Consider the following 24,218-nt stretch of genomic DNA (forward strand, 5'->3'; position numbering starts at 1 on the left):
ATGTTCTGTGAGGCATATAGGATGCCGGACGACATCCCAGTAACTGTTGCGTATCCCGTGACTCCCCTCGGTGACCTGTTGGATTGGCTGGCATCCGCCAACTACCTAACGATCATGGATTGGAGCAACAGATACTGGCAGATTCCAACCGTGCCGGAGGCGCGCCTGGAATCCACATTCACCCTGCCCTTGGACTTAAGCGCCTCGATGCGGATGTCTTTTGGTATGATGAATGCCCAAGCCACCTTTCCCCAGGCGTGGAACGACCTGTGGAAGAGCAAGCACGGTTGCACAGTCACGTACCCGGATGACATCCCTGTGTTCCCCCCGACTTGGGAGCAACACTGCGATCACTCATCCCTGGTACTAGGACAGCTGTCAGCTGACAATCTGACCGTTGAACCAGACGCAGATCAGATTGTCATGACAGAGGTACAGGCCTCTCTGGGAACAGCGGGGTACTATAGGAAGTTTGTTCCGTCCTATAGTACTTTGGCTAAACCACTGACCGATGCAACAGGTAAAAAACAACCCAACAAGGTCACGTGGAACCCAGCACTAGAGCAGGCATTTCGGGCCTTGAAGGAGGCGCTGGCTAGCGCTCCTGTCCTCCAAGCTCCTGACTTCTCCCGCCCGTTCATTGTTCAAACGGACGCCTTCGACCACGGTCTGGGCACCGTACTTAGTCAGGTAGATGCAACCGGGAATGAGCATCCTGTCCTATACCTGAGCAGGAAGCTACTTCCTAGGGAGGCCGCCTACTCCACAACCGAGAAGGAGTGTTTAGCGATAGTGTGGGCCCTCCAAAAGTTGCAATCATACCTATATGGGCGATCCTTTACGGTTATCACTGACCACAACCCCCTCAGCTGGCTGAAGCGGACTGCTGGTACCAACGGGAAACTCCTCCGCTGGAGCTTAGCGCTCCAGCAGTACGATTTCACCATCCAGCACAAACCGGGAAGCCGGCATCAGAATGCTGATGGGCTTTCCCGCTGTACTGAGCCCAAGTAACAAGTTGGTATTGCTTCAGTCAAGGTCCTGCTAACCGCTCCTTCCCCAATCTTGTAAAGGGGGGAGATGTGACGCCGTCGATGACATATCGAATGCGTCATGGAGCTACCAACGCTAGTTCTGCGCAAACCCACCAAACTGACAGTTTTTGGTTTAAATACACTTTTTTTTCCCTTCACCAAAGGGCTGGAGAAATCTTTTCATGGCCAGTTAATTAGCCTCCTGTTGGAAGATTCGGCCAGCACAGGGGACCCCCTGAGGTGTTTATGACCTCATCCATCAGGTGAAGGGTAGATATCAGTTGACAGAAGCTCATAAATGGTAGCTTTCTCCAGCCTGATCGGCCCCGACCCAGCATGAGTCCAAGATAGCTGCCTTGTGGCCTGAGTTGAAAGGAGACAGGAATGATCCTTATCACGCCATCTGGCGGCACCCAAGGATTCCACAGAACTGTAGAAACTGTATTTAATAAATAGACACAATTTGGTAATATTTCTGGTGTTCCCAAGATCGCAGTCCCCTCAAATTCACGGAATTTATTAGATTCCACATGACACTGGTCCTGAGAGATTTTCAGCCCTCTAGAGCTTTCAGAACCAGTGCCAGTAAGGTGAAAGTGAGGGACGGTGCTATTAGCGATCCAGACTCCTCGTGTTTGGTATTAACGGATTCAACTACTTGTGCTGACTATGAATATTTATTCGGTTTCCTGATATTACCCACGGGCATGCCGAGAGCGGGCAAAATATGAATTGGCCCAAACTTCTCCCTGCCTAAGGGGGCACTGCCTTATTCAAATTGCACAAGGCTGGACTTGTACGTGTCATAACTCCCCCCACTTACAGGGAGGAACAAAACTGACATGACACAAAAGTTCAGTGTCCTTTACCTTCAATCTGATGCCTAGTAACATCCTGGCAGCCCGGAAGGACACGGGCAAACCCTCCCTCTTGGAACTTCCTAACAAAGGCCTGTTGGCCACATGGCAACCGCCATTTTGGGACTTTCGCCAAAGACTTGCGATTGCCGCATGGACTACCAATAACGGTATTTGAACTGCATATAATCAGACATTCTGTTTCTCTTCCTCTCTTCTCTCTGTCCAATCAATCTATTCTAAAATAAGCTGTGTGTATGTAGTTTAGAAATAAACTAACGATTTTATCGTTCAGTCTTGTGCCTGTTCTGGTCATCTGATTGCTGCTATAACGAATCTGCCCTCTGAAGAGTCAGTCATACTACCGCATTGTTTTATGATTTGCTTATGATTGTTGATTTGCTAGCTAGGTTGTAAATAACCGTTTCTTCCTTCTAGGATTAGCTAGTACCAGATTTCCTGTGCGAAATCGATAACTTTCGTTTCTCGATTGTAAATACAATTCGAGATTGCATCATATAGGGACCCAGTAACCTTTCTTTAACGTCACATTGCTCACAGTCTTTAAGCCGTCGGAAGTGACTATTCCCCGAACGGTGACTTGAGCGTGTTGAACGCGATTGGGCTGGCTACCGTATTATGATAGCGTTGGAGACTGTCGGCTCCATACAACCCGACAGTGGTGGCAGTGTATTTACCCGATTTCCAGCGCGAAATCGATATTTTTTGCGTACCGATTGTATATACAATCAAAATTGTACATGTATGGGCACCTCCAACCAATCTTAACCGTTTACTACGCACACAGTGAATTTGCCTCCAGCAGTCTCTAGCGCATGAGACCTGCATGGCATCAGTGGCCTAGTAATACGGGATTGGTGGATGTTTGTCCCATTACATATTGTCGGCAGCTGCGCGACCAACCTTTATTGTCAATCTGTTCACCGTACTTCCTGCGTATGCTAACGGGAGCAGATTAGACGGGATTGGCACGCTCTGTCGCCCTTTTCTTTCTTACCTCTGACGATCCAGCAACCGGTCTCGTTGTCCATCTGCGCCTGTACTTCCTGCGTACGCTAACGGGAGCAGATCTCGACGGGATCGCGGGGCTGGATTGTCACACTTAGTTCACTGCTGTCTGACCCCTTTTTATTTTGAAAATCTGCGCCCAATGCCTGCCATGTCCCCTTGTCATTACCAACAGTCTCATAACAATAGGGGCTACAGGTGGGCGGGGGGCCGGGCCCCGTCTGGTGCCCGCTCAGGGCCGTTTTAGGGGAAGGAGGGGGTCGCAGCATAAGGGGAAAGCATGGCCACACATCGACGGGGAGAGGGCCCCCCCCCCTCCAGCTCTCCCCTCAGCGCGCTTCCCTTCTGCAATTATCAGTGGCAGCGGGCGGCAGCAGGAACACATACCTCCACCCACGCGACGGAGGTTCCGATTTCTAAGTGTCTGACACTACTTCCTGTTTAATTAGGAAGTAGTGTGAGGCACTTAGAGATTGGACCTCCGCGTTTGGGTGGAGGCATGTGTTCCTGCTGCTGCCCGCTGCCAAAATTGCAGAAGGGGAGCACGCTGAGGGGAGAGCCCGAGGTGAGGGAGAGGGGAGACTGTTCCCCCCTTCCCTATGATGTGTGGCCATGCTTTCCCCTTATGCTGCGACCCCTCCTTCCCCCCAAAACGGCCCTGAGCGGGCCCGGGGTGGGGTTGCATCCACATTTTTGCAGGTAGGCATGGTGATTTCTAGTTACGCCCCTGATTACCAACATGTGGAATTTAAAGGGAACCTAAAGTTTTAAAGGGAACCTAAAGTGAGAAGCATATGGTGGCTGCCTTATTTTCTTTTAAAGGGAACCTTAACTGAGAGGGATATGGATGTTTCCTTTTAAACAATACCAGTTGCTTGGCACTCCTGATGATCTCTTTTGCTGCAGTAGTGGCTGAATCACAAACCTGAAACAAGCATGCAGCTAATCCAGTCTGACTTCAGTCAGAGCACCTGATCTGCATGTCTGTTCAGGGGCTGTGGCTAAAAGTATTAGAGACACAGGATCAGCAAGGAAAAGGAAAAATCCATATACTTCTCAGTTTAGGCAGGAGAACAGAGGCGCCAAAAGCATAAAAGGAAGCTAAATGAGCTTAAAAAAACAAATTCTTGGTAAATAGAGGAGGTAGTGGTGGACTTACCTCCTCCAAGTAGACACACAACGACTGTAATAAAGACAGTCAATATATTTTACAAAGCTAAAACTGGCACTCACCTGGTGCTTCCGATGCTCCATTCCCCGCCGCCAGTAACCTGCTAATTATTTGTCCAACTAGACAAATAGAACTGCGGCTGCGCAGGCCGTGGCCGCGCATGAGCTCACGTGTCATCAGGAGCTTACTGCGACTGCGCAGTAAGCTCCCCATGACGTGCGAGCCCACGGCCGAAGTTCGATTCGTCTAGTTAGACCAGGGGTCCCCAAACGTTTTGGGTCGAGGGCCGGGTAAACATACTTCAGACTGCTGGGGGGCCGGAACATACATAAAATGATGTAGAAGTCTTTGCGGGCCAGACAGTGAAGCATACCAAGGTGACAACCTGCAGTCCAATTGGACAGCAGTGTCACCTGATGTGGAATTTGATTGAAAACCAGCAAATTACTGCTTTCTGGCTTCCATGTGGATGGGTGGTGCCAGCACTGCTATTCTATATGCAGACCACCAATATTTAAAGATGCAGCTGACCGCATCTATAAGTAATACATTTTGTGTGTGGGGGCCGGTAAAAAAGCCTTAGGGGGCCACATTCGGCCCGTGGGCCTTCGTTTGAGGACCATTGAGTTAGATGGATAATTAGCAGGTTACAGGCGGTGGGGAGCGGAGCCTCGAAGGAGGACGGCGCGGGACGTTCCAGCTGCAGGGGGCCGATAGAAGCCCCAGGTAAGTGTCAGTTTTAGCTTTTTAAAATACACCGGAGAACCCCTTTAAAAAGGGCTGTGTTATAAAAAACAGAAAAACACAAACATGACTGCACAGTTCGCAGAGCAATCCTGACTACACAAAAGTATCATAAAAATACAGATTGATGAAAATGAAGGCGACTTTAATATCCAGCCGTATAGGGAAACACATTCTAGCGTTGCCGCCTCCTCCTTTCGCCACACTTTGCATTATGGGTTTTGTATTCAGGCTGCCGTCGAGTTTCTGCCAGAGAATTTTATTACCCAGTTTCAACGTTTTTATGGCCGACTGTAAAATGTTCCCTCCGTTCCTCTCAGCTTCATCTAAAGCCGTTATATCAGATCACCGATGCCATTTACCTTCCAACAAAGATGATACTATTACTTACAAAGCGTTCTGGACGTTGGCGCTGGATAAGAATGCGATCTCCCTCTGATTCTCTTTATATTCCTCCTTCAGCTGTAAGATTTCTTGCTTCAGTGAGGACGTCGCACTTTCCAACCTCTCCATCATATTCTCCGACATCCTTACTGAGAGTCACTAGAAAAAGAGAAAAGAGATATTCTTGATTCATATAGCGCCTGCATCTTCCGTAGCGCTGTACAACAGCATACAGGGTATAACAATACAGCGGTTAATACAAGACAGTGGTGGGTTACCGCAGTGAACAAATCAACTACCGAATGTTGAACAGGGGTGGGAGAAATGTACACGCATTACACAGTATTGAGATACCAAAGGGGAAGAGAGCCCTGTCCAAGAGGCCTTACAGTCTCAGGGATAGACCCACTAGGGCGATTGCGAGTTATTTGCAATCGCAGGACATGTAGCATTTTTAGCGCATTTGCTAAGTATATAAGCGCTAGTATATATATGCTAGGCATATAAGCGCTGCAAAATTGCTTTTGCAAAGCAATTTTGCAGCTCTTTGGAGGGCCGAGCGATTCCAATTTTATAATACTCACCAGGTGTCCGTATTTCTGGCTTCTGTCCGTAGCCCCACCCCCTAAAGGAAGAAGTCACAGGCACTTCTCTGATTGGTCATAGAGAAGCACTCTATGACCTTTCCCTTAAGGGTCTGGGGCTACAGATGGAAGTCAGACATCTGGTAAGTATAGTAAAGTTGTATTTTAAAAAATACATATGAATCCCTAATCAGTTTATTGTGCAGCCTTCCTAAGAGTTGGGTAATCACACTAGGAATCGCTGCACACAGTGCTGCATCGAGGTTAAAGAGAACCTGAGGAAGATTTTTAAAATCTTAATAGGACACAGAGGCGTGTTCTGTGCACAACACGCCTCTGTATTCTTTTGCTGCCGCCGCCATTCCCGCCCTGCTGTCCCCCGTGAAGATAGCGCCAGGCTAGCGACAATCTGCTTGTCGCTAGCCTTCTGTTTACCTGGCATGTGTCAATCACTGCTCCTCCATCACATGGCTCCCCCAATCGCTCCCCGCCTCCGCTAGCTTCCCCCAATCGGAATCTAAGCCGCGACCCAGGAGCGCGCAAGTCTGAAAATTTGCATCTTATTCAAGAAAGAAAAACTGACATCTTATTGACCATCTCTTGTCGACATCAAAGATGCGACCTATGCACAGTACTAAGTTTCTGGGAATCTCAATGGGAAGGCCTGATATCTGAGAATCTCAGTAGTGGCCCAAATCTCAAGGGATCTCGATAGAGGCCCAAATCTCAAAGGATCTCGATAGAGGCCCAAATCTCAGAGAACTTTGTAGGGGGCTGAATCTCTGAGAATCTCCGTAGGGGGACTAATATTCAAGAATCTTGGAGGGGGGTGGGGGTGAATCTCTGAGAATTAGGGTAGAGGTGAGGACTAAATCTCAGAGGGGGACATTTATCAACAGTGTCTGAGACAAAATAATGGTAGGTTTTTAGAAATCGATGTAGAACTGTCTCAGGCATCCAGAACTGTCTCAGGCATCTTAAAAAATCACTAGTGCAGATTCCTTCTTAAACTGTTAGGAATAGGAGGAGCTAGGAAGGTCTCTCAGACAGTGCAGTGTATGAGGGGAATTGCTGTTGCTGAGGTAACCAACACACCTGCTATATTGATAGTAGGAGGATCTGCGGAGGAATTCAGCAGGGTGGAGGAGCACTTCACAAATCATGTCTAGCCTGCAGTTCTACATTTGTAGAACTGCTATCAAGCACTTCTTAATCTGCGCCAGTTTAGGGATGGTTTTGCACCTTTCTTAAAGAGACTCTAAAGCGAGAATAAATCTCGCTTCAGAGCTCATACTTAGCAGGGGCATGTGTGCCCCTGCTAAAACGCTGCTATCCCGCGGCTTAACGGGGGTCCCTTCACCCCCAAACCCACCCCCGCAAAATCTACGACCAACTTGGTCGTAGATTTTGCTCTTCCTGGAGGCAGGGCTAACGGCTGCAGCCCTGCCTCTCAGCGCGTCTCTCAGACGCGCATCACCGCCTCTCCCCCGCCCCTCTCAGTGAAGGAAGACTGACAGGGGCGGGGGAGAGGCGGAGGTACGCGTCTGATAGACGCGCATGAGGCAGGGCTGCGGCGGTTAGCCCTGCCTCAATGCGGAAGAGATTCCGCTCTGTACAGGGGGGGGGGGGTTGGGGGTGAAGGGACCCCCGTTAAGCCGCGGGATAGCGGCGTTTTAGCAGGGGCACACATGCCCCTGCTAAGTATGAGGTCTGAAGCAAGATTTATTCTCTCTCTAACTGTAGTGCAGCTGTAGAAATTCACGCTAAACTGTCACTATTACATAGGATTTAGGCCTCTTGCATACTACATGTGATTCCGATTTTTTTATCTGATCCGATTTTGGATTCTGATTAAAAAACGTACTGCATGCTGCTAAGATTTTTAATCGGAATCCAAAATCGGACATATAAAAAAAATTAAATCGCATGTAGTGTGCAAGAGGCCTTAAGAGCGTTCTTATCATGCAGAACTGTTCCCCCTGCAGGTTAGAACAGTTTAAGAAAAAAAACAAAACTGTTGGTAATGCTTTGATAAATCTGGACCAGAGAATCTCTGTAGCGGGATGAATGTTGGAGAATCTCTGTAGGGGGCCAAATTTCTGGGAATGTTGACAGGGGGCCAAATTGCTGAGACTCTCAGTAGGAGGCAGAATCTGTGTGTGTGTATATGGGGAGGGAATTTGGGTTGATCCTTAGAGAATCTCTGCAGAGGGCCAAATCTCTAAACATCTCCCTAGGGGGTTGAATCTTAAAGGAATACTTAAGCCAAAAAAAAAAATGATGTTTACTCACCCGGGGCATCCATCAGCCCCCTGAAGCTGGATGGTGCCCTCGCAGCCCCGCTCCGATCGTCCTGTCCCTGCCGGCGGCTACTTTCGGATATAGCGGCTGGGAACGCGGAGAATCAGCCGCGTTCCCAGCCTGTCGGCGGCTGTCGCCGAACCCGGAAGTAGCCGCCGGCGGGGACAGGACGATCGGAGCGGGGCTGCGAGGGCACCATCCAGCTTCAGGGGGCTGATGGATGCCCCGGGTGAGTAAATATCTTTTTTTTTTTTTTTTTTGGCTTAGGTATTCCTTTAAAGGACTTCTAATTTTTACTATCTGTGAGAATAAAAAAGTATGTTTTACTCACCTGGGACTTCTTCCAGCCTCGAGCAGCAGTCTCAGTCCCTCGCTGGAGCCCCGGTCCTCCGTGGGCTCCGTGTCTCCGCTGACCGACCTCAATGATGGCGACCCGCCGGAGGGGGTCGGCTCTTCTGCGCCTGCACAGGCACTCGTGCCCACACATCCACGTCACCTAGCACATACTTCAGTAGTATGTGCCAGATGACGTAGACTCGCAGGCGCAGAAGAGCCGACCCTGCTGGCGGGTCGCCATCGGAGACACGGGGTAGGACTGGGGCTGCGGCAATTGATTGCGACAGCTGCTCTTGGCTAGAAAAAGCCCCAGGTGAGTAAAATATAGTTTTTTATTTTTTACTTTGGAAGTCCTTTAACCATTTCAGCCCTCAGTCGTTTTTCACCTTATGCATCCAAACAATTTTCACCTCCCTTTCATTCGCCAATAACTTTATCACAATGAATTGATCTATATCTTGTTTTTCACCACCAATTAGGCTTTCTTTGGGTGGTACATTTTGCTAAGAATTCTTTTTTTTCTAAATGCATTTTAACAGGAAAATTAGGAAAAAATTGAAAAAAATCATTATTTCTCAGGTTTTCAGCCATTATAGTTTTGAAATAATACATAGTTACATAGTTATTTTGGTTGAAAAAAGACATACGTCCATCGAGTTCAACCAGTACAAAGTACAACACCAGCCTGCTCCCTCACATATCCCTGCTGATCCAGAGGAAGGCGAAAAAACCCTCACAAGGCATGGTCCAATTAGCCCCTAAAGGGAAAAATTCCTTCCCGACTCCAGATGGCAATCAGATAAAATCTACATGCTACTGTAATTAAAACTCACGTATTGTATTTGCCCATTTGACCCAGTTATTACACCATTTACATTATGTCCCTATCACAATGTATGGCGCCAATATTTTATTTGGAAATAAAGGTGCAATTTTTCAGTTTTGCGTCCATCACTATTTACAAGCTTATATTTAAACATTTTTAGTAATATAATCTCTTGAAAGGCATATTAAAAAAGTTTAGACCCTTAGGTAACTATGTTTTTTTTTTTCCTATTGTAATTTTTTTCATTTTTTTTTGTTAATTTTATTTGGGTATTTTTGGGGTGTGGGGGGTAAACCTAATTTTAAATGTAATTTATTTATGTGGGGGGAAAAAAAAAAAACTGTACGTACATGTAGTTTTACTATTTGGCCACAAGATGGCCACAGTCTTTTTTTATTCCATCCTGTAAGCGAGCACTTTCACTTAAGGTGGCCACACACCATACAATTTTTTTTAAATATCTGTTCAAGAATTGCAATCAATTTTTCTGACTGATTGTAACATTTCATAAATCTGACCAATGTACCACACACCTATGTTCAATTTTTCTCCAATTATGATAAAAATGATTGGAAACTCTGAGAAAATTGATAGGGTGTGTATAATAATAAACTGACAATATAACACACACACACACACACCATACAATCTTTAGAAAAATTGAAGAAAAATTTCCAGCATTTTGGATCGATAAAAATCGAAAAAAAAAAAAAACGGGAAATCCAATCAGATTTTTCAGTTGAATGAAAAAAAGCTTTCGATTTTTTTTCAGGAGATCCGATGATATTTATCGAATTGCTCTAAAATCGGATCGTTTTATTGTATCGTGTGTGGCCACCTTTACAGGAAGTATAAGGAGGATTTTTTTTGCTCAGAAAGACCACGGATTCTCCTAAGAAGCTGTTGGTCTTTCTACAGGGAAATTAGATCATCAATGAATGTGAACTATGTTCACATTAACCCCTTGCCGACCGCCCACAGCCTATGGGCGGCGGCAAAGTGGTGCGCAGAACGACCGCAATATGCCCATCGGCAGCGGGTCGTTCTGTGCTCTGTGGCCGGGGATCGCGCGCTCATCTGCCGGCAATAGGCTCCGCCCACCCGCAACGTTAACCCGCCGGCCGTTCAGCAGCGCCGGCGGGTTGTTAACCCCCGATCTGCCGCATACAGGCTACCTCCTGCCCTGGTGGTCCCAGTGATCGAGGGACCACCAGGGCAGGCTGCAGCCCTCCCTGTCTGCACCAAAACACACTGATCCTGCCCCCCCTGCCCTCTGATCGCCCACAGCACTCCTCAGACCCCCCCCCCCCCGCCCACCCCCCAGACCCATGTTTGTACCCAATCACCCCCCTAATCACCCATCAATCACTCCCTGTCACTATCTGTCACCGCTATTTTTTATTAGGTCCTAAACTGCCCCCTGGGGGCTGCTGATCACCCCCACACACCCGCAGATCCTCCCCAGACCCCCCCCCCGTGTACTGTATACATCTATTCTCCCCTGTAATCACCTGTCAATCACCCATCAATCACCCCCTGTCACTAACACCCATCAGATCAGACCCTAACCTGCCCCTTGCGGGCACCTGATCACCTGCCCGCACCCTCAGATCCCCCGCACACCCGCCCTCAGATCGCCTCCGAAGTGCATTGTTTACATCTGTTCTCCCCTCTAATCACAATCTGTACTGTTTCCGCCCGCCTCTGGGATCAATCTGGTGTATATGTTGGGGAGTCCTATCCGGGTTAGAGGTCCATCACTCCTCAATCATCCAGGTAAAGAAATCAATCCCGGCAGAACTCGACCCTTTAAAGTGCATGTAGGTGCTTTTATTGCATCTTAATGGCAGCTGTACATCAGCATCACAACAGCATGACGTTTCGGGCAAAGGCCCTTTATCAAATGCTGAAGTTCACAAACTATTACAAGACATATATAGGATTTCAAAAAAAAAAAAAAAAAACACACGCCCTCTTAGGGGGTGGGCACTATCCTTAAAGTTACATGATCTCTTACTAGGGGAAAGACAGCAATAAACTATTAGAACGGGTTATAAAAAGCATCTCAGACTGAAGTCCTCATCTAACCCTCCTGGTGACTGGGTTCCCAGCCTGTCCATCCAGTAGGCCTCCCTCCTTAAAAGGGCATTCCTTTGATCTATCCCTTCTCGACTCTGTATCACCTCCAAAATCTGCCATCTTATCTGCGTTACTCCATGGCGTAGCTCAACAAAGTGGTGCGCCAGCGGGGAATCTTTTTTCTTTTGTACATCTCCTTCTCTCGCTCTAGGGGGATTCTGTATGGTACTTTTATGCTCATTGAGCCTAGTTTTTATGTCTCGTGTGGTCTGGCCCACATAGGCCAGACCACATGGGCATTTAATGAGATATACTACCCCCTTGGTGTCACAGGTGGCATAATGTTTAAGTGGGATAGAAACCCCTGAGCTTGGGTGGCGTACTTCAGAGCCTTTGATAATGCTATTGCAATGCTGGCAACTGAGACAAGGAAATGTCCCTATTTTTACTGGACCCAAGAACCTCTGTGTTTTAATCCCTGTGCGGCCAATATCTGCCCGCACTAGGTGATCTTTCAGTGACTTGCCGCGTCTGTACACAAATCTCGGTGGATTCTTACATATATGGACAAGCTGGGGATCACTCTCTATGACCGGCCAAAACTTATATACGGCATCACGTAGGAGTTTAGATTCACTACAATAAGTAGTGATAAAATTTACTTCCTTGGACTCCGTGTCTGTATCTACTTTATACTCCCTTAATGACTTTCTGTCCAATCTCAATACCTCTGCTGTGATTTCATCACATCTTTTCTCACTATAGCCACGCCTGACAAAATCTTGAGTGAGGAGCCGTGCCTGCTCCAGGTATAAATCATCAGTGGAAGTGATCCTCCTGGCTCTGATAAATTGACTTTTGGGGAGACCCTGAACGAGGGGGCGTGGGTGGCAACTATCTGCCGACAGAAAAGAGTTCTTGTCGGTCTTTTTCCTATATAGGTTAGTTACCACTCCATCCCCCTCCCTCATGATCTCCAGGAATGCCCTTTTAAGGAGGGAGGCCTACTGGATGGACAGGCTGGGAACCCAGTCACCAGGAGGGTTAAATGAGGACTTCAGTCTGAGATGCTTTTTATAACCCGTTCTAATAGTTTATTGCTGTCTTTCCCCTAGTAAGAGATCATGTAACTTTAAGGATAGTGCCCACCCCCTAAGAGGGCGTGTGTGTTTTTTTTTTTTTTTTTTTTAAATCCTATATATGTCTTGTAATAGTTTGTGAACTTCAGCATTTGATAAAGGGCCTTTGCCCGAAACGTCATGCTGTTGTGATGCTGATGTACAGCTGCCATTAAGATGCAATAAAAGCACCTACATGCACTTTAAAGGGTCGAGTTCTGCCGGGATTGAATCCCCTCTAATCACCCGTCAGTCCCTATCTGTCAACACTATTTTTTAGGTTAAGTCCTAAACTGCCCCCTGGGGGCTCCTGATCACCCCCCCCCACACACACACACACACCCTCAGATCTTCCACAATTGTCCATTTACAGAGATATTTCTCCCACCCAGCATGGGTATGTGTAAAAATACACCCCAAAACACATTATACTACTTCTCCTGAGTACGGCGATACCACATGTGACACTTTTTTGCAGCCTAGGTGCGCTAAGGGGCCCAACGTCCTAGGAGTACCTTTAGGATTTCACAGGGTATTTTGAGACATTTGGTTTCTAGCCTACTCCTCACGGTTTAGGGCCCCTAAAATGCCAGGGCAGTATAGGAACCCCACAAGTGACCCATTTTAGAAAGAAGACACCCCAAGGTATTCCGTTAGGTGTATGGTGAGTTCATAGAAGACTTTATTTTGTCACAAGTTAGTGGAAAATGACACTTTGTAAAAAAAAACATTTCCGCTAACTTGTGACAAAAAATAAAATCTTCTATGAACTCACCATACTAACGGAATACCTTGGGGTGTCTTTCTAAAATGGGGTCACTCGTGGGGTTCCTATACTGCCCTGGCATTTTAGGGGCCCTAAAGCGTGAGGAGTAGTATAGAAACCAAATGCCTGAAAACGACCTGTGAAATCCTAAAGGTACTCATAGGACGTTGGGCCCCTTAGCGCAGCTAGGCTGCAAAAAAGTGTCACACATGTGGTATAGTCGTACAAGTCGTACTTGTGTTTGAAAAAATCTAATTGACAGGGATATTTCTCCCACCCAGCATGAGTATGTGTAAAAATACATCGTAAAACACATTAGTACGGCGATACCCCGTGTCCCCTTTTTGCAGCCTAGGTGCGCTAAGGGGCCCAACGTCCTATGAGTACCTTTAGGCTTTACAGGGGTGCTTACAATTTAGCACCCCCCAAAATGCCAGGACAGTAAACACACCCCACAAATGACCCCATTTTGGAAAGTAGACACTTCAAGGTGTTCAGAGAGGGGCATGGTGAGTCCGTGGCAGGTTTCATTTTTTTGTCACAAGTTAGCAGAAATGGAAACTTTTTTTTTTTTGTCACAAAGTGTCATTTTCCGCTAACTTGTGACAAAAAATAAAATCTTCTATGAACTCACCATGCCTCTCAGTGAATACTTTGGGATGTCTTCTTTCCAAAATGGGGTCATTTGGGGGGTATTTATACTATCCTGGAATTTTAGCGCCTCATGAAACCTGACAGGTGCTCAGAAAAGTCAGAGATGCTTCAAAATGGGAAAATTCACTTTTGGCACCATAGTTTGTAAACGCTATAACTTTTACCCAAACCAATGAATGTACACTGAATGGTTTTTTTTTTTGTTTTTTTTTTATCAAAGACATGTAGCACAATAAATTTGGACAAAAACGTATATAGAAATTTTACTTTATTTGAAAAAGGTCAGCACAGAAATTTAAAAAAATAATTTTTTGGACAAAATTCATGTCTTTTTTGATGAATATAATAACTAAAAATCGCAGCAGCAATCAAATAGCACCAAAAGAAAGCTGTATTGGTGACAAGAAAAGGAGGTAAAATTCATTTAAAAAATAGTAGATTGTATGACCGAGCAATAAACCGTTAAAGCTGCAGTGGTCTGAATGGAAAAAAAGGCTCTGGTCCTTAAGGGGTGAAAAGACTGTGGTCCTCAAGTGGTTAATTAATCTCTGGGCTAACGGGGCGCAACACAGGAGCACACAGAAGTGATGGTCACGTCCAAGCAGCTAAAATGGTTATAGGACTACTGTTGTGGGGTAGGGGGAACAAAAAAAAACAAAAAAAACAAAAAAAAAAACCACTCAATGATGCTCCAGTCCCTGCCGCCGCTTCACTTCCGGAATGTGCGACTTTAAAGTCTCAAAAACCACTGCGCCTGAGCAGCCATATCCTCACTCCCGCTGATGTCACCAGGAGCGTACTGGGCATGCGCAATACACTCCTGGTGACGTCAGCGGGAGCGAGGGCACAGCTGCACAGGCGCAGTGGTTTTACGACTTTAAATTCGGAAATTCCAGAAGTGAACTAGAGGCGGGGACCGGAGCATCAGTGAGTGGCTGCGCGGGCACAGGAAGTCTGCGGGGGGCCATTAGAAGCCCCGGGTAAGTTCAACTCTTTTTCCCTCTACTCCCCTACAGTATTCCTTTAAAGAATCTCAAAAAACGGGCTTGATTGACAGCGCATAATGGCGCGAGGCTTTGCAGTGAGTAGGCCCGCTCTTATCTGCACTACAAGTGAAAGTAGCCTGTACTGCGCCCCACACGCTACTAGGAGCGTCATCTCTAAAAAGGGAAGAGATACCCAGGAGTGTGTCCCCTCCGAGGGAGGACTGTGACTATACATTTATCGGTGATTGCAGAGTGGAAATGGTAACACTGCATCCTCTTGTTTATGTTCACATTATTCCTCATTTTCCCAAAGCTGCTTATTTGTACAGTACTATATATCCAGCGCTGGTGCCATTCTTCTTGTCTTACAAATGCATCAATTCACTTTCAACCAGCCTGAAGAAAGCAGCTGACCATGGGTTTCACACCGACATATGACACATGCTCCGCCCACTGACGTATGACGCATGCACCGCCCACTGACATATGACACCTGCACCGCCCACTGATATATGACGCATGCTCCGCCCACTGTTTACTATATCCAGAGTCAGCGTCACATGGGGCCAAAAATTATGTTTACTATAAAAGAAGTTATATCAGAGTTTACTATATCAGGCATTTCTCCCATAGACTTATAATGGAGATTGGCGGGACCTGGAGAGGTAATTTACTATACCCAGATGTTTACTATAGCCGAGTTTATACTGTAACGATCAAATAAAACTTTCAATTTTCATATCTTTCTATTTTGTTTTTTCAATATACCCAAACAGATTTTATTAAAAGAAAAAATAAAGAAAAAAAAAAAAAAAAAAAACAGAAAAATCAATCGTTCTCAATTGAGAAACATTTTCAATTTCTTTTACAATCAATCATTTCTATTGGGAAAATTGAAACATCAATCAATTTGATTGAATTGTGTATGGCCACCTCAAGGTAGGGTGCAAATATAACGTTGAAAGGCTGTGTCTTATGTCAGGTTTTCATTTTATGTTGTGTGTGTTTTTGTTTTTTTTACGCAGATGCGGTTTTCAAGCGTTTTGCATGCATTTTAATGCGCTTTCAGTTCGCATATACAAAACGCATGTGTTGTGTATACTTTTTTATATTTACATTTATGCAAATCACTAGGAAGACAACAGGAAGCGGAAATACATCAGAAAACTTTATTTAAAAAAAACGCATCAAAAACGCATACATTGTGTTTCCATTGACTTTCATTATGTGCGTTTTTGATGCGTTCGTGCATAATATGCGCCTGCGTAGTGGCTTCTTGTGCGTTCTACTGCGCGGGTCACGTGGTCCAGCCGACGTCATCAGCATTGTACTGCACAGGCGCAGAACCACTGCGCCTGCGCAGCACAGATCTGATGACGTTGGCCAGACCACGTGACCCGCGCGGTAGAACGCACAAGAAGCCACTACGCAGGCGCAGTACAATGCTGAAGACGTCGGCCAGACCATGTGACCCGCGTGGTGGAGCGCACAAGAAACCGACCTGCCGAGGTCAGCTTTTGCAGAGCTGGACAATGGGAGCCACTTGAGCTGCGGCGAGGGCACAGGACAGCAACCAGGGGCTGGAGGTAGCCCCAGGTAAGTGGATTTAGTTTTTTTGTTTTTTGAGCCTGGACCTTCCCTTTAAGGGCTCAGACACACTAAGCACTTTTCTGAGCGCTTTTTAACCATCAGAGCTTTTTAAAAAATGTTCCCATTGACATTAAAATCGCAGTAAAATTTAACGATTTTACTGCAATTGTGATTTTACTGCAATTTTAATGTAAGTCAATGGGAATGTTTTTTAAAAAGCTCTCAGAAAGCTCTGATGGCTAAAAAACGCTCAGAAAAACGCTTATATTGTTTATGAGCCCTAAAGCTGATTGGCCAGGGCTTCCTTTAAAGTGAACCAGAGATGAAAATAAACGAATGAGGTAAACAATTGAATCTGTCCTCTTACTCCTAAAAATGACTCTTATGCTGGGAATATACGGCTCGTTTTTGAGCCATTAAGATGGCTCGATAGATAATTTCCGACATGTCCGATCTCCCGCCCGATCGTTTCACCGCTCGATTCCGGATAGCAGTGAATGAAAAAAGATAAGAAAAACGAGCGGAAGATAAGAGAATTGACTGCGGAAGCGAACAGTGAAAAGATCAAGCGGGAGAATCGAGCAGCAAAAACGAGCCGTGTATGCCCAGCAGTAGATATCTCAAGGTTTATTTTATGTATAAACATTTACAAAGCAGATTTAAAGAGACACTGAAGCGAATAAATTTTGCCACTTTTACCTTGTAATTCACTTCAGTGCACTCAGCACAAGTAAACCGCTGTGTCCCTGCCGCAAAACGAGGGGTTTAGACCCCCCCCCCAAATCCCCGGGCAAACATCCACGACCAACTTGGTCGTGGAATCTGCTGCCCTGAGAGGCAGAGCTATGAGCTGTAGCTCTGCCTCTCCTGCTGTCAATCGCCGCGCGGATCTCCGCCTCTCCTCGCCCCACTCTATGAAGGAAGAGTGAGAGGGGCGGGGAGAGACGGCGATCTGCCGCGATTGACATCAGTAGAGGCAGAGCCGAAGCTGAAAGCTCTGCCTCTTTGAGGAAGCGCTGCCCGGATTGCCCCCCGGGGATTTAGGGGGTCTAAAGCGCTCGTTTTGCGGCGGGGATGCGGCAGTTTACTCCGATCCACGCACAGTAGCGTGGATCGAGGGGGGAGGCCCTAGCGCTGCGCAGCCGCACTAACGTGTATGCGGACTGCACAGCCGCGGCCAGCTCCGGCGGACATCTTAGGAGAGGAATAGGAGCCCGACCCCGTCTGTGGGGTCGGGAGCGGCACGGGGGGCGATCAGACTGCGGGGACCCGGCGGAACTGCACAGAGGACGCGGACGGCGTCCTCCGTGCATTTAAAAGTGTTTAAGGTACTTATCTTTTTTTTGATATTTGGGCTCGTAAGTCCTTTAACCACTTCATGACAAAGGACATACAGTGGTGTGAAAAACTATTTGCCCTCTTCCTGATTTCTTATTCTTTTGCATGTTTGTCACACTTAAATGTTTCTGCTCATCAAAAACCGTTAACTATTAGTCAAAGATAACATCATTGAACACAAAATGCAGTTTTAAATGATGGTTTTTATTATTTAGTGAGAAAAAAAACCTCAAAACCTACATGGCCCTGTGTGAAAAAGAAATTGCCCCCTGAACCTAATAACTGGTTGGGCCACCCTTAGCAGCAATAACTGCAATCAAGCGTTTGCGATAACTTGCAACAAGTCTTTTACAGCGCTCTGGAGGAATTTTGGCCCACTCATCTTTGCAGAATTGTTGTAATTCAGCTTTATTTGAGGGTTTTCTAGCATGAACCGCCTTTTTAAGGTCATGCCACAACATCTCAATAGGATTCAGGTCAGGACTTTGACTAGGCCACTCCAAAGTCTTCATTTTGTTTTTCTTCAGCCATTCAGAGGTGGAATTGCTGGTGTGTTTTGGGTCATTGTCCTGCTGCAGCACCCAAGATCGCTTCAGCTTGAGTTGACGAACATATGGCCGGACATTCTCCTTCAGGATTTTTTGGCAGACAGTAGAATTCATGGTTCCATCTATCACAGCATGACTTCCAGGTCCTGAAGCAGCAAAACAACCCCAGACCATCACACTACCACCACCATAATTTACTGTTGGTATGATGTTCTTTTGCTGAAATGCTGTGTTTCTTCTACGCCAGATGTAACGGGACACGCACCTTCCAAAAAGTTCTACTTTTGTCTCGTCGGTCCACAAGGTATTTTCCCAAAAGTCTTGGCAATCATTGAGATGTTTTTTAGCAAAATTGAGACGAGCCTTAATGTTCTTTTTGCTTAAAAGTGGTTTGCGCCTTGGATATCTGCCATGCAGGACGTTTTTGCCCAGTCTCTTTCTTATGGTGGAGTCGTGAACACTGACCTTAATTGAGGCAAGTGAGGCCTGCAGTTATTTAGATGTTGTCCTGGGGTCTTTTGTGGCCTCTCGGATGAGTTTTCTCTGCGCTCTTGGGGTAATTTTGGTCGGCCGGCCACTCCTGGGAAGGTTCATCACTGTTCCATGTTTTTGCCATTTGTGGATAATGTCTCTCACTGTGGTTCGCTGGAGTCCCAAAGCTTTAGAAATGGCTTTATAACCTTTACCAGACTGATAGATCTCAATTACAGTACTTTTGTTCTCATTTGTTCCAGAATTTCTTTGGATCTTGGCATGATGGCTAGCTTTTGAGGTGCTTTTGGTCTACTTCTCTGTGTCAGATAGCTCCTATTTAAGTACTTTCTTGATTGAAACAGGTGTGGCAGTAATCAGGCCTGGGGGTGACTACAGAAATTGAACTCAGGTGTGATAAACCACAGTTAAGTTATTTTTTAACAAGGGGGGACAATCACTTTTTCACACAGGGCCATGTAGATTTGGAGGTTTTTTTCTCACTAAATAATAAAAACCATCATTTAAAACTGCATTTTGTGTTCAATTATGTTATCTTTGACTAATAGTTAACGGTTTTTGATGAGCAGAAACATTTAAGTGTGACAAACATGCAATAGAATAAGAAATCAGGAAGGGGGCAAATAGTTTTTCACACCACTGTATACGTCCATTCTATTTGTGGCCAATGCACCACCAGTTTGTTACTAAATGTGGCACATGTGGTATCGTTTTAACCATGACGAGTTGTAGAATACATTTTGGGGTGTCTTTCAGCTTGGACCTCCGTCATATAAAAAATAGGTAGGGACAAACTCAATCAAAACATAAAAATTCATTTTCAAAATTATGATCAAACTTGGGAAAGTTGTACAAAAACTACAAGAGACATATGTGGTAACATTTTAACCGTGATAAGTAGTAGAATACAGTTTAGACAATTTTAGGGTTGAGGCCCATGTCTTGTGTATTCTTTTTAGTCACAAACTGAATCAAAAGCAATTCAATTTTTGCATATTCTGTACCAAGATAAAAGACTTGTAAAATGATTACAAAGTTACAGAATATAAAAGAAAAATATATTGTTACCTTAGGAACATGGCTTTTCAAATATGTATGCCATGAGGATATATTACTATTAGTTTTGCAAATAAAGTCTTATAATCATGAATAGTGTACAATAAAAAAAAAATAAAAGAACAGAAAAAGACACCTTTCTGTCCAAATACAATAATGTCACCATACATTGTGCTAGGAAGAAAATCTTAGGGCTCGTTCCCACTGTTGCGACGCGATTTCGGCCGCATTCCGACGCTTGTAAAAACGCATGCGGATGAGTTTCCGCATGCGTTTTTACCCGCGATTTCGCATGCGATTTCGCATGCGATTTCGCATGGCAGGGTGCCATGCGAAATTAACCATGACACTGCCAGGGCTAAATAAAATTGAAAAAGGTGCGAAATCGCACGTGAAATCGCGGGTAAAAACGCATGTAACAAACGCATGCGTTTTTACTATTAAATACATTAGCGGCGATTCGCACGGATTCCCGACGCAGGCGAAATCGTTGGCTCTTTTGTGCGTTTTTTTCACGCTGAAAAAAACGCACCTCAACAACGCTACAGTGGAAACAGGCCCATCCACTTGCATTACATGTGCGGATCTGCATGCGTTGGACGCATGCAGATTCGCGATAGTGGGAACGAGCCCTAAATGTTTTACTAACCAGGATAAATAAGCAAATAAAATTTGTGTGTTTAACTTATAGTTAGCACTGTTTATTGTAAAGCTATACTGAATGTAAATGGAGAAAGTGTTTTTTTTTCATTTCCCCCCTTATTTTCCCTATAAAATGCATAGAATATAAGGTAATTACTAAACATAATTATCACATGCTAAAACCCTAATTTGTCCTGAAAAAAAACAATATATAGATCATTTAGGTGTGATAAGTAGTAATAAAGTTATTGGTGAATGCATGGGAGCAGCGATGATATGTGAAAGTTGCTCTCGTCCTGAAGTGGTTAATGTTTCACAGTCTCTGTTGAATTACAGTGTCTCAAGAGTCCCAGAGTGAGAATGCATGAACTATTGTCCTTTTTATATTTTCGTTTTACAGTAAAAAGCACAGGTATCTGGTTAGGAAAGTATTTTATAGCTGTAATTTGTCATCAGTGAGTCCTGACTGGAGAAAAACAGTCAGTTCCATAGCTAATTATAAAGAAAAGGAGCACAGCATAAGTGTCAGTATACTTGCCACTGTATATGCACATGTCTATTTCATCATGTCACGTCATCTCTGGTAAACTTTGGCCTGGTGCACACCAGAGGAGTTTTTTCTGAGCGTTTTGAGTTTTTAAATCTGCTGCTAATGTTATCCTATGTGTCTGTGCACACTGGAGCAATGCGGTTTTGTAAAAAAACCCATAGCATTACATTGGGAAGAGCTTTTGAGACCTCATAGGATAACATTAGCAGCAGATTTAAAAACTCAAAACGCTCAGAAAAACTCCTCTGGTGTGCACCAGGCCTTTAAGCTGTCTCTCAATGCTGTGTAATGTACAGACCTATCTTCCTCCCCTAAGTAAAATCTTTAGTGGATTTGTTCATTGCATCAGCTGTAATCCACTATTGTCTTATATTGTTTATTTAGTACTAGCTGATTGCCCGGCGTTGCCCAGGTATGTATTTGGCTGGTGTTGGCTCTGCATACTTTTTCTAACCCTACCGCACAATTACTCAATGACCAAGTTTGTGAGCTTTGCGGTCTTTGGTATCAATAATTTGCATTGAAATGAAAAAATCTGTTTGGCTTTTTGTGGCTCCACCCCTTTTATAAATTTAAACCCCAGTCACCCAATGATCAACTGTACCAGGTTTGAGGCTTGTGCCATTAACAGTTCAAGAATGGTAGCAATTAAATATTCCCCTTGAAAAGCAATAGGTGAAGTTTGATTCACTTTTGTAGGCTCCACTCACTTTTCTGGATATTAATCTCAGTCACCCAGTGACCAACTGTGTAAAGTTTAAAAACCCTGCCATTAACAGAATGGCTGCAGTTTACATTTTCCCAGTGAAATTTGTATTTGTCTCCACCCACTGATGACCCGGCGTTGCCCGGGTATGTATTTGCCTGGTGTTGGCTCCGGCCACTTTCTAACCCTAACGCACAAACACTCAATGACCAAGTTTGTGAGCTTTGGGGTCCTTGGCATCAATAATTTGTATATTCCCATAGAAATTAAACAAATCAGATAGGCTGTTTGTGGCTCCACCCCTCTCCAGCATTGAACCTCAGTCACCCAATGACCAACTGTAGCAGGTTTGAGGCATCTGCTATTAACAGTGTAAAAATGGCAGCAATTTAAATATTCCCCTTGAAAATCAACAGGTGAATTTTGATTGGCTATTATAGGCTCCACCCACTTCCCTGAATATTACTCTCAGTCACTCAGTGACCATCTGGGCAAAGTCTGAGAACCCTGCCATAAACAGTGTAAGAAGGGCTGCAGTTTACACTTTCCCAGTGAAATTTGTTTTTGGCTCCGCCCACTTTTTGTAACCTGGACACAAAGTCACTACTCAATGCCCAAGTTTGTGAGCTTTGGGGTCCTTGGCATCAATAATTTGTATTTTCCCATGAAATGAAACAAATCTGATTCACTGTTTGTGGCTCTGTCCCCTTTTCTGAATTTGAACTTTAGTGACCCAATGACCAACTGTACCAGGTTTGAGGCTTGTGCCATGAACAGTGCAAGAATGGCAGCAATTTTAATATTCTACTTGAAAAGTGACATGTGATTTTTGATTGGTATTTTTAGGCTCCACCCACTTTTGTGAATATTAATCCCAGTCACCCAGTAACCAACTATGCTAAGTTTGAGAACCCTGCCATTAACAGTGAAGAAGGGCTGCAGTTTACAATTTCCCAGAAAAATTTGTTTTTAACTCCACCCACTTTTTGTAACCTGGACACACAGTCACTACTTAATGACCAAGTTTGTGAGCTTTTGGGTTCCTGGAATCAAAATTGTGCTAATGGAAGCAGTTTATCCAGCAAATAAATCTGGCTGTTTTTGGCTCCGCCCCTTTACTGAATTTGAACCCCAGACACTTAACGACCGACTGCAGCAGGTTTGAGGCATCTGCTATTAACAGTGTGAGAATGGCTGCAGTTTCAATATTCCCCTTGAAAATCAATAGGTGAATTTTGATTGGCTCTTGTAGGCTCCACCTACTTTTCCGAATATTAATCCTAGTCACCCAGTGACCAACTGTGTGAAGTTTGAGAACCCTGCCATTAACAGTGTAAGAAAAGCTGCAGTTTACATTTTCCCATGTAAAAAGGTAGTTGTTTTTGGCTTTGCCCACTATTTCTAATCTTGACATACAGTCACTTAATGACCAAGTTTATGAGCTTTGGGGTCCTTGGCATCAATAAGTTGCATTTTACCATTGAAATTCAAACAAATCTGATTGGCTGGTTTTGGCCCGCTCCCTTCAGAATTGAAACCCCAGTCTCCCAGTGACTGACTGTAGCAGATTTTAGCTCTCTGACATTAAGAGTGCATAATTGGCATCAATGTAAATATTCCCCTTGAAAATCAATAGGTGAATTTTGATTGACTGCTGTAGGCTCCACCCTCTTTTCTGAATATTAGTCCCAGTCACCCAGTGGCCAATCAGATTTGTTAGATTGATTTCAGCCATTCTGTTATTGGCAGGGTTCTCAAACGTGACGTTTGAGAACCCTGCCAATAACAGAATGGCTGAAATCAATCTAACAAATCTGATTGGCTGTTTGTGGCTCCACCCCTTTAGTGAATTTGGACCCCAGTCACCCAATGACTGACTGCATCAGGTTTGAGGCCTCTGCCACTAACAGTGTAAGAATGGTAGCAATGTGAAAATTCCCCATGAAAATCAATAGGTACATTTTGAGTGGCTGTTGTAGGCTCAACCCACATTTCTGAATATTCATCCCAGTCACCCAGTGGCCAATTGTGTAAAGCTAGGGAATCCTGCCATGTTAAATATTTAGTTGTTGGCACCGCCCACTTTTTCTAACGTTGACATACAGTCACTCAATTATCAAGTTTATCAGCTTTGGGGTCCTTGGTATCAATACTTTGTATATTCCCATTGAAAAATAAACAAATCTGGCTGTTTGAGGCTCCGCCCCCTTTCTGAATTTGGACCCTAGTCACCCAGTGACCAACTGTACCAGGTTTGAGGCATCTGCTTTTAACAGTATAAGAGAATGGTAGCAGATGAAATATTCCCTTTGAAAATCAAAAGGTGAATTTTTATTGGCTGTTGTAGGCTCCACCCACCTTCCAAAATCTTAATCTCAGTCACCCAATGACCAACTGTGCAAAGTTTGAGAACCCTGCCATTAACTG

The 24,218-nt window shown here is 44.9% G+C and overlaps 1 protein-coding gene across 5 annotated transcripts in view; it reads right to left on the reverse strand.

Moving 5' to 3' along the window:
* Nucleotides 1–24,218, reverse strand: part of CENPP (centromere protein P) — a 413,763-nt gene that overhangs the window by 385,387 nt on the left and 4,158 nt on the right. For all 5 annotated transcript variants that reach the window (XR_011023817.1, XM_068252004.1, XM_068252005.1 and 2 more), the window contains exon 2: nucleotides 5,227–5,378. Coding sequence is in view for 4 of the 5 variants with exons in the window: in XM_068252004.1 (XP_068108105.1) it covers nucleotides 5,227–5,363 (137 nt within the window). In the remaining variant the exon portion in view is untranslated. The remainder of the gene's footprint in view (nucleotides 1–5,226; nucleotides 5,379–24,218) is intronic.

This window comes from Hyperolius riggenbachi, chromosome 9, assembly GCF_040937935.1.
Source record: "Hyperolius riggenbachi isolate aHypRig1 chromosome 9, aHypRig1.pri, whole genome shotgun sequence".
Classification (NCBI taxonomy): domain Eukaryota; kingdom Metazoa; phylum Chordata; class Amphibia; order Anura; family Hyperoliidae; genus Hyperolius; species Hyperolius riggenbachi.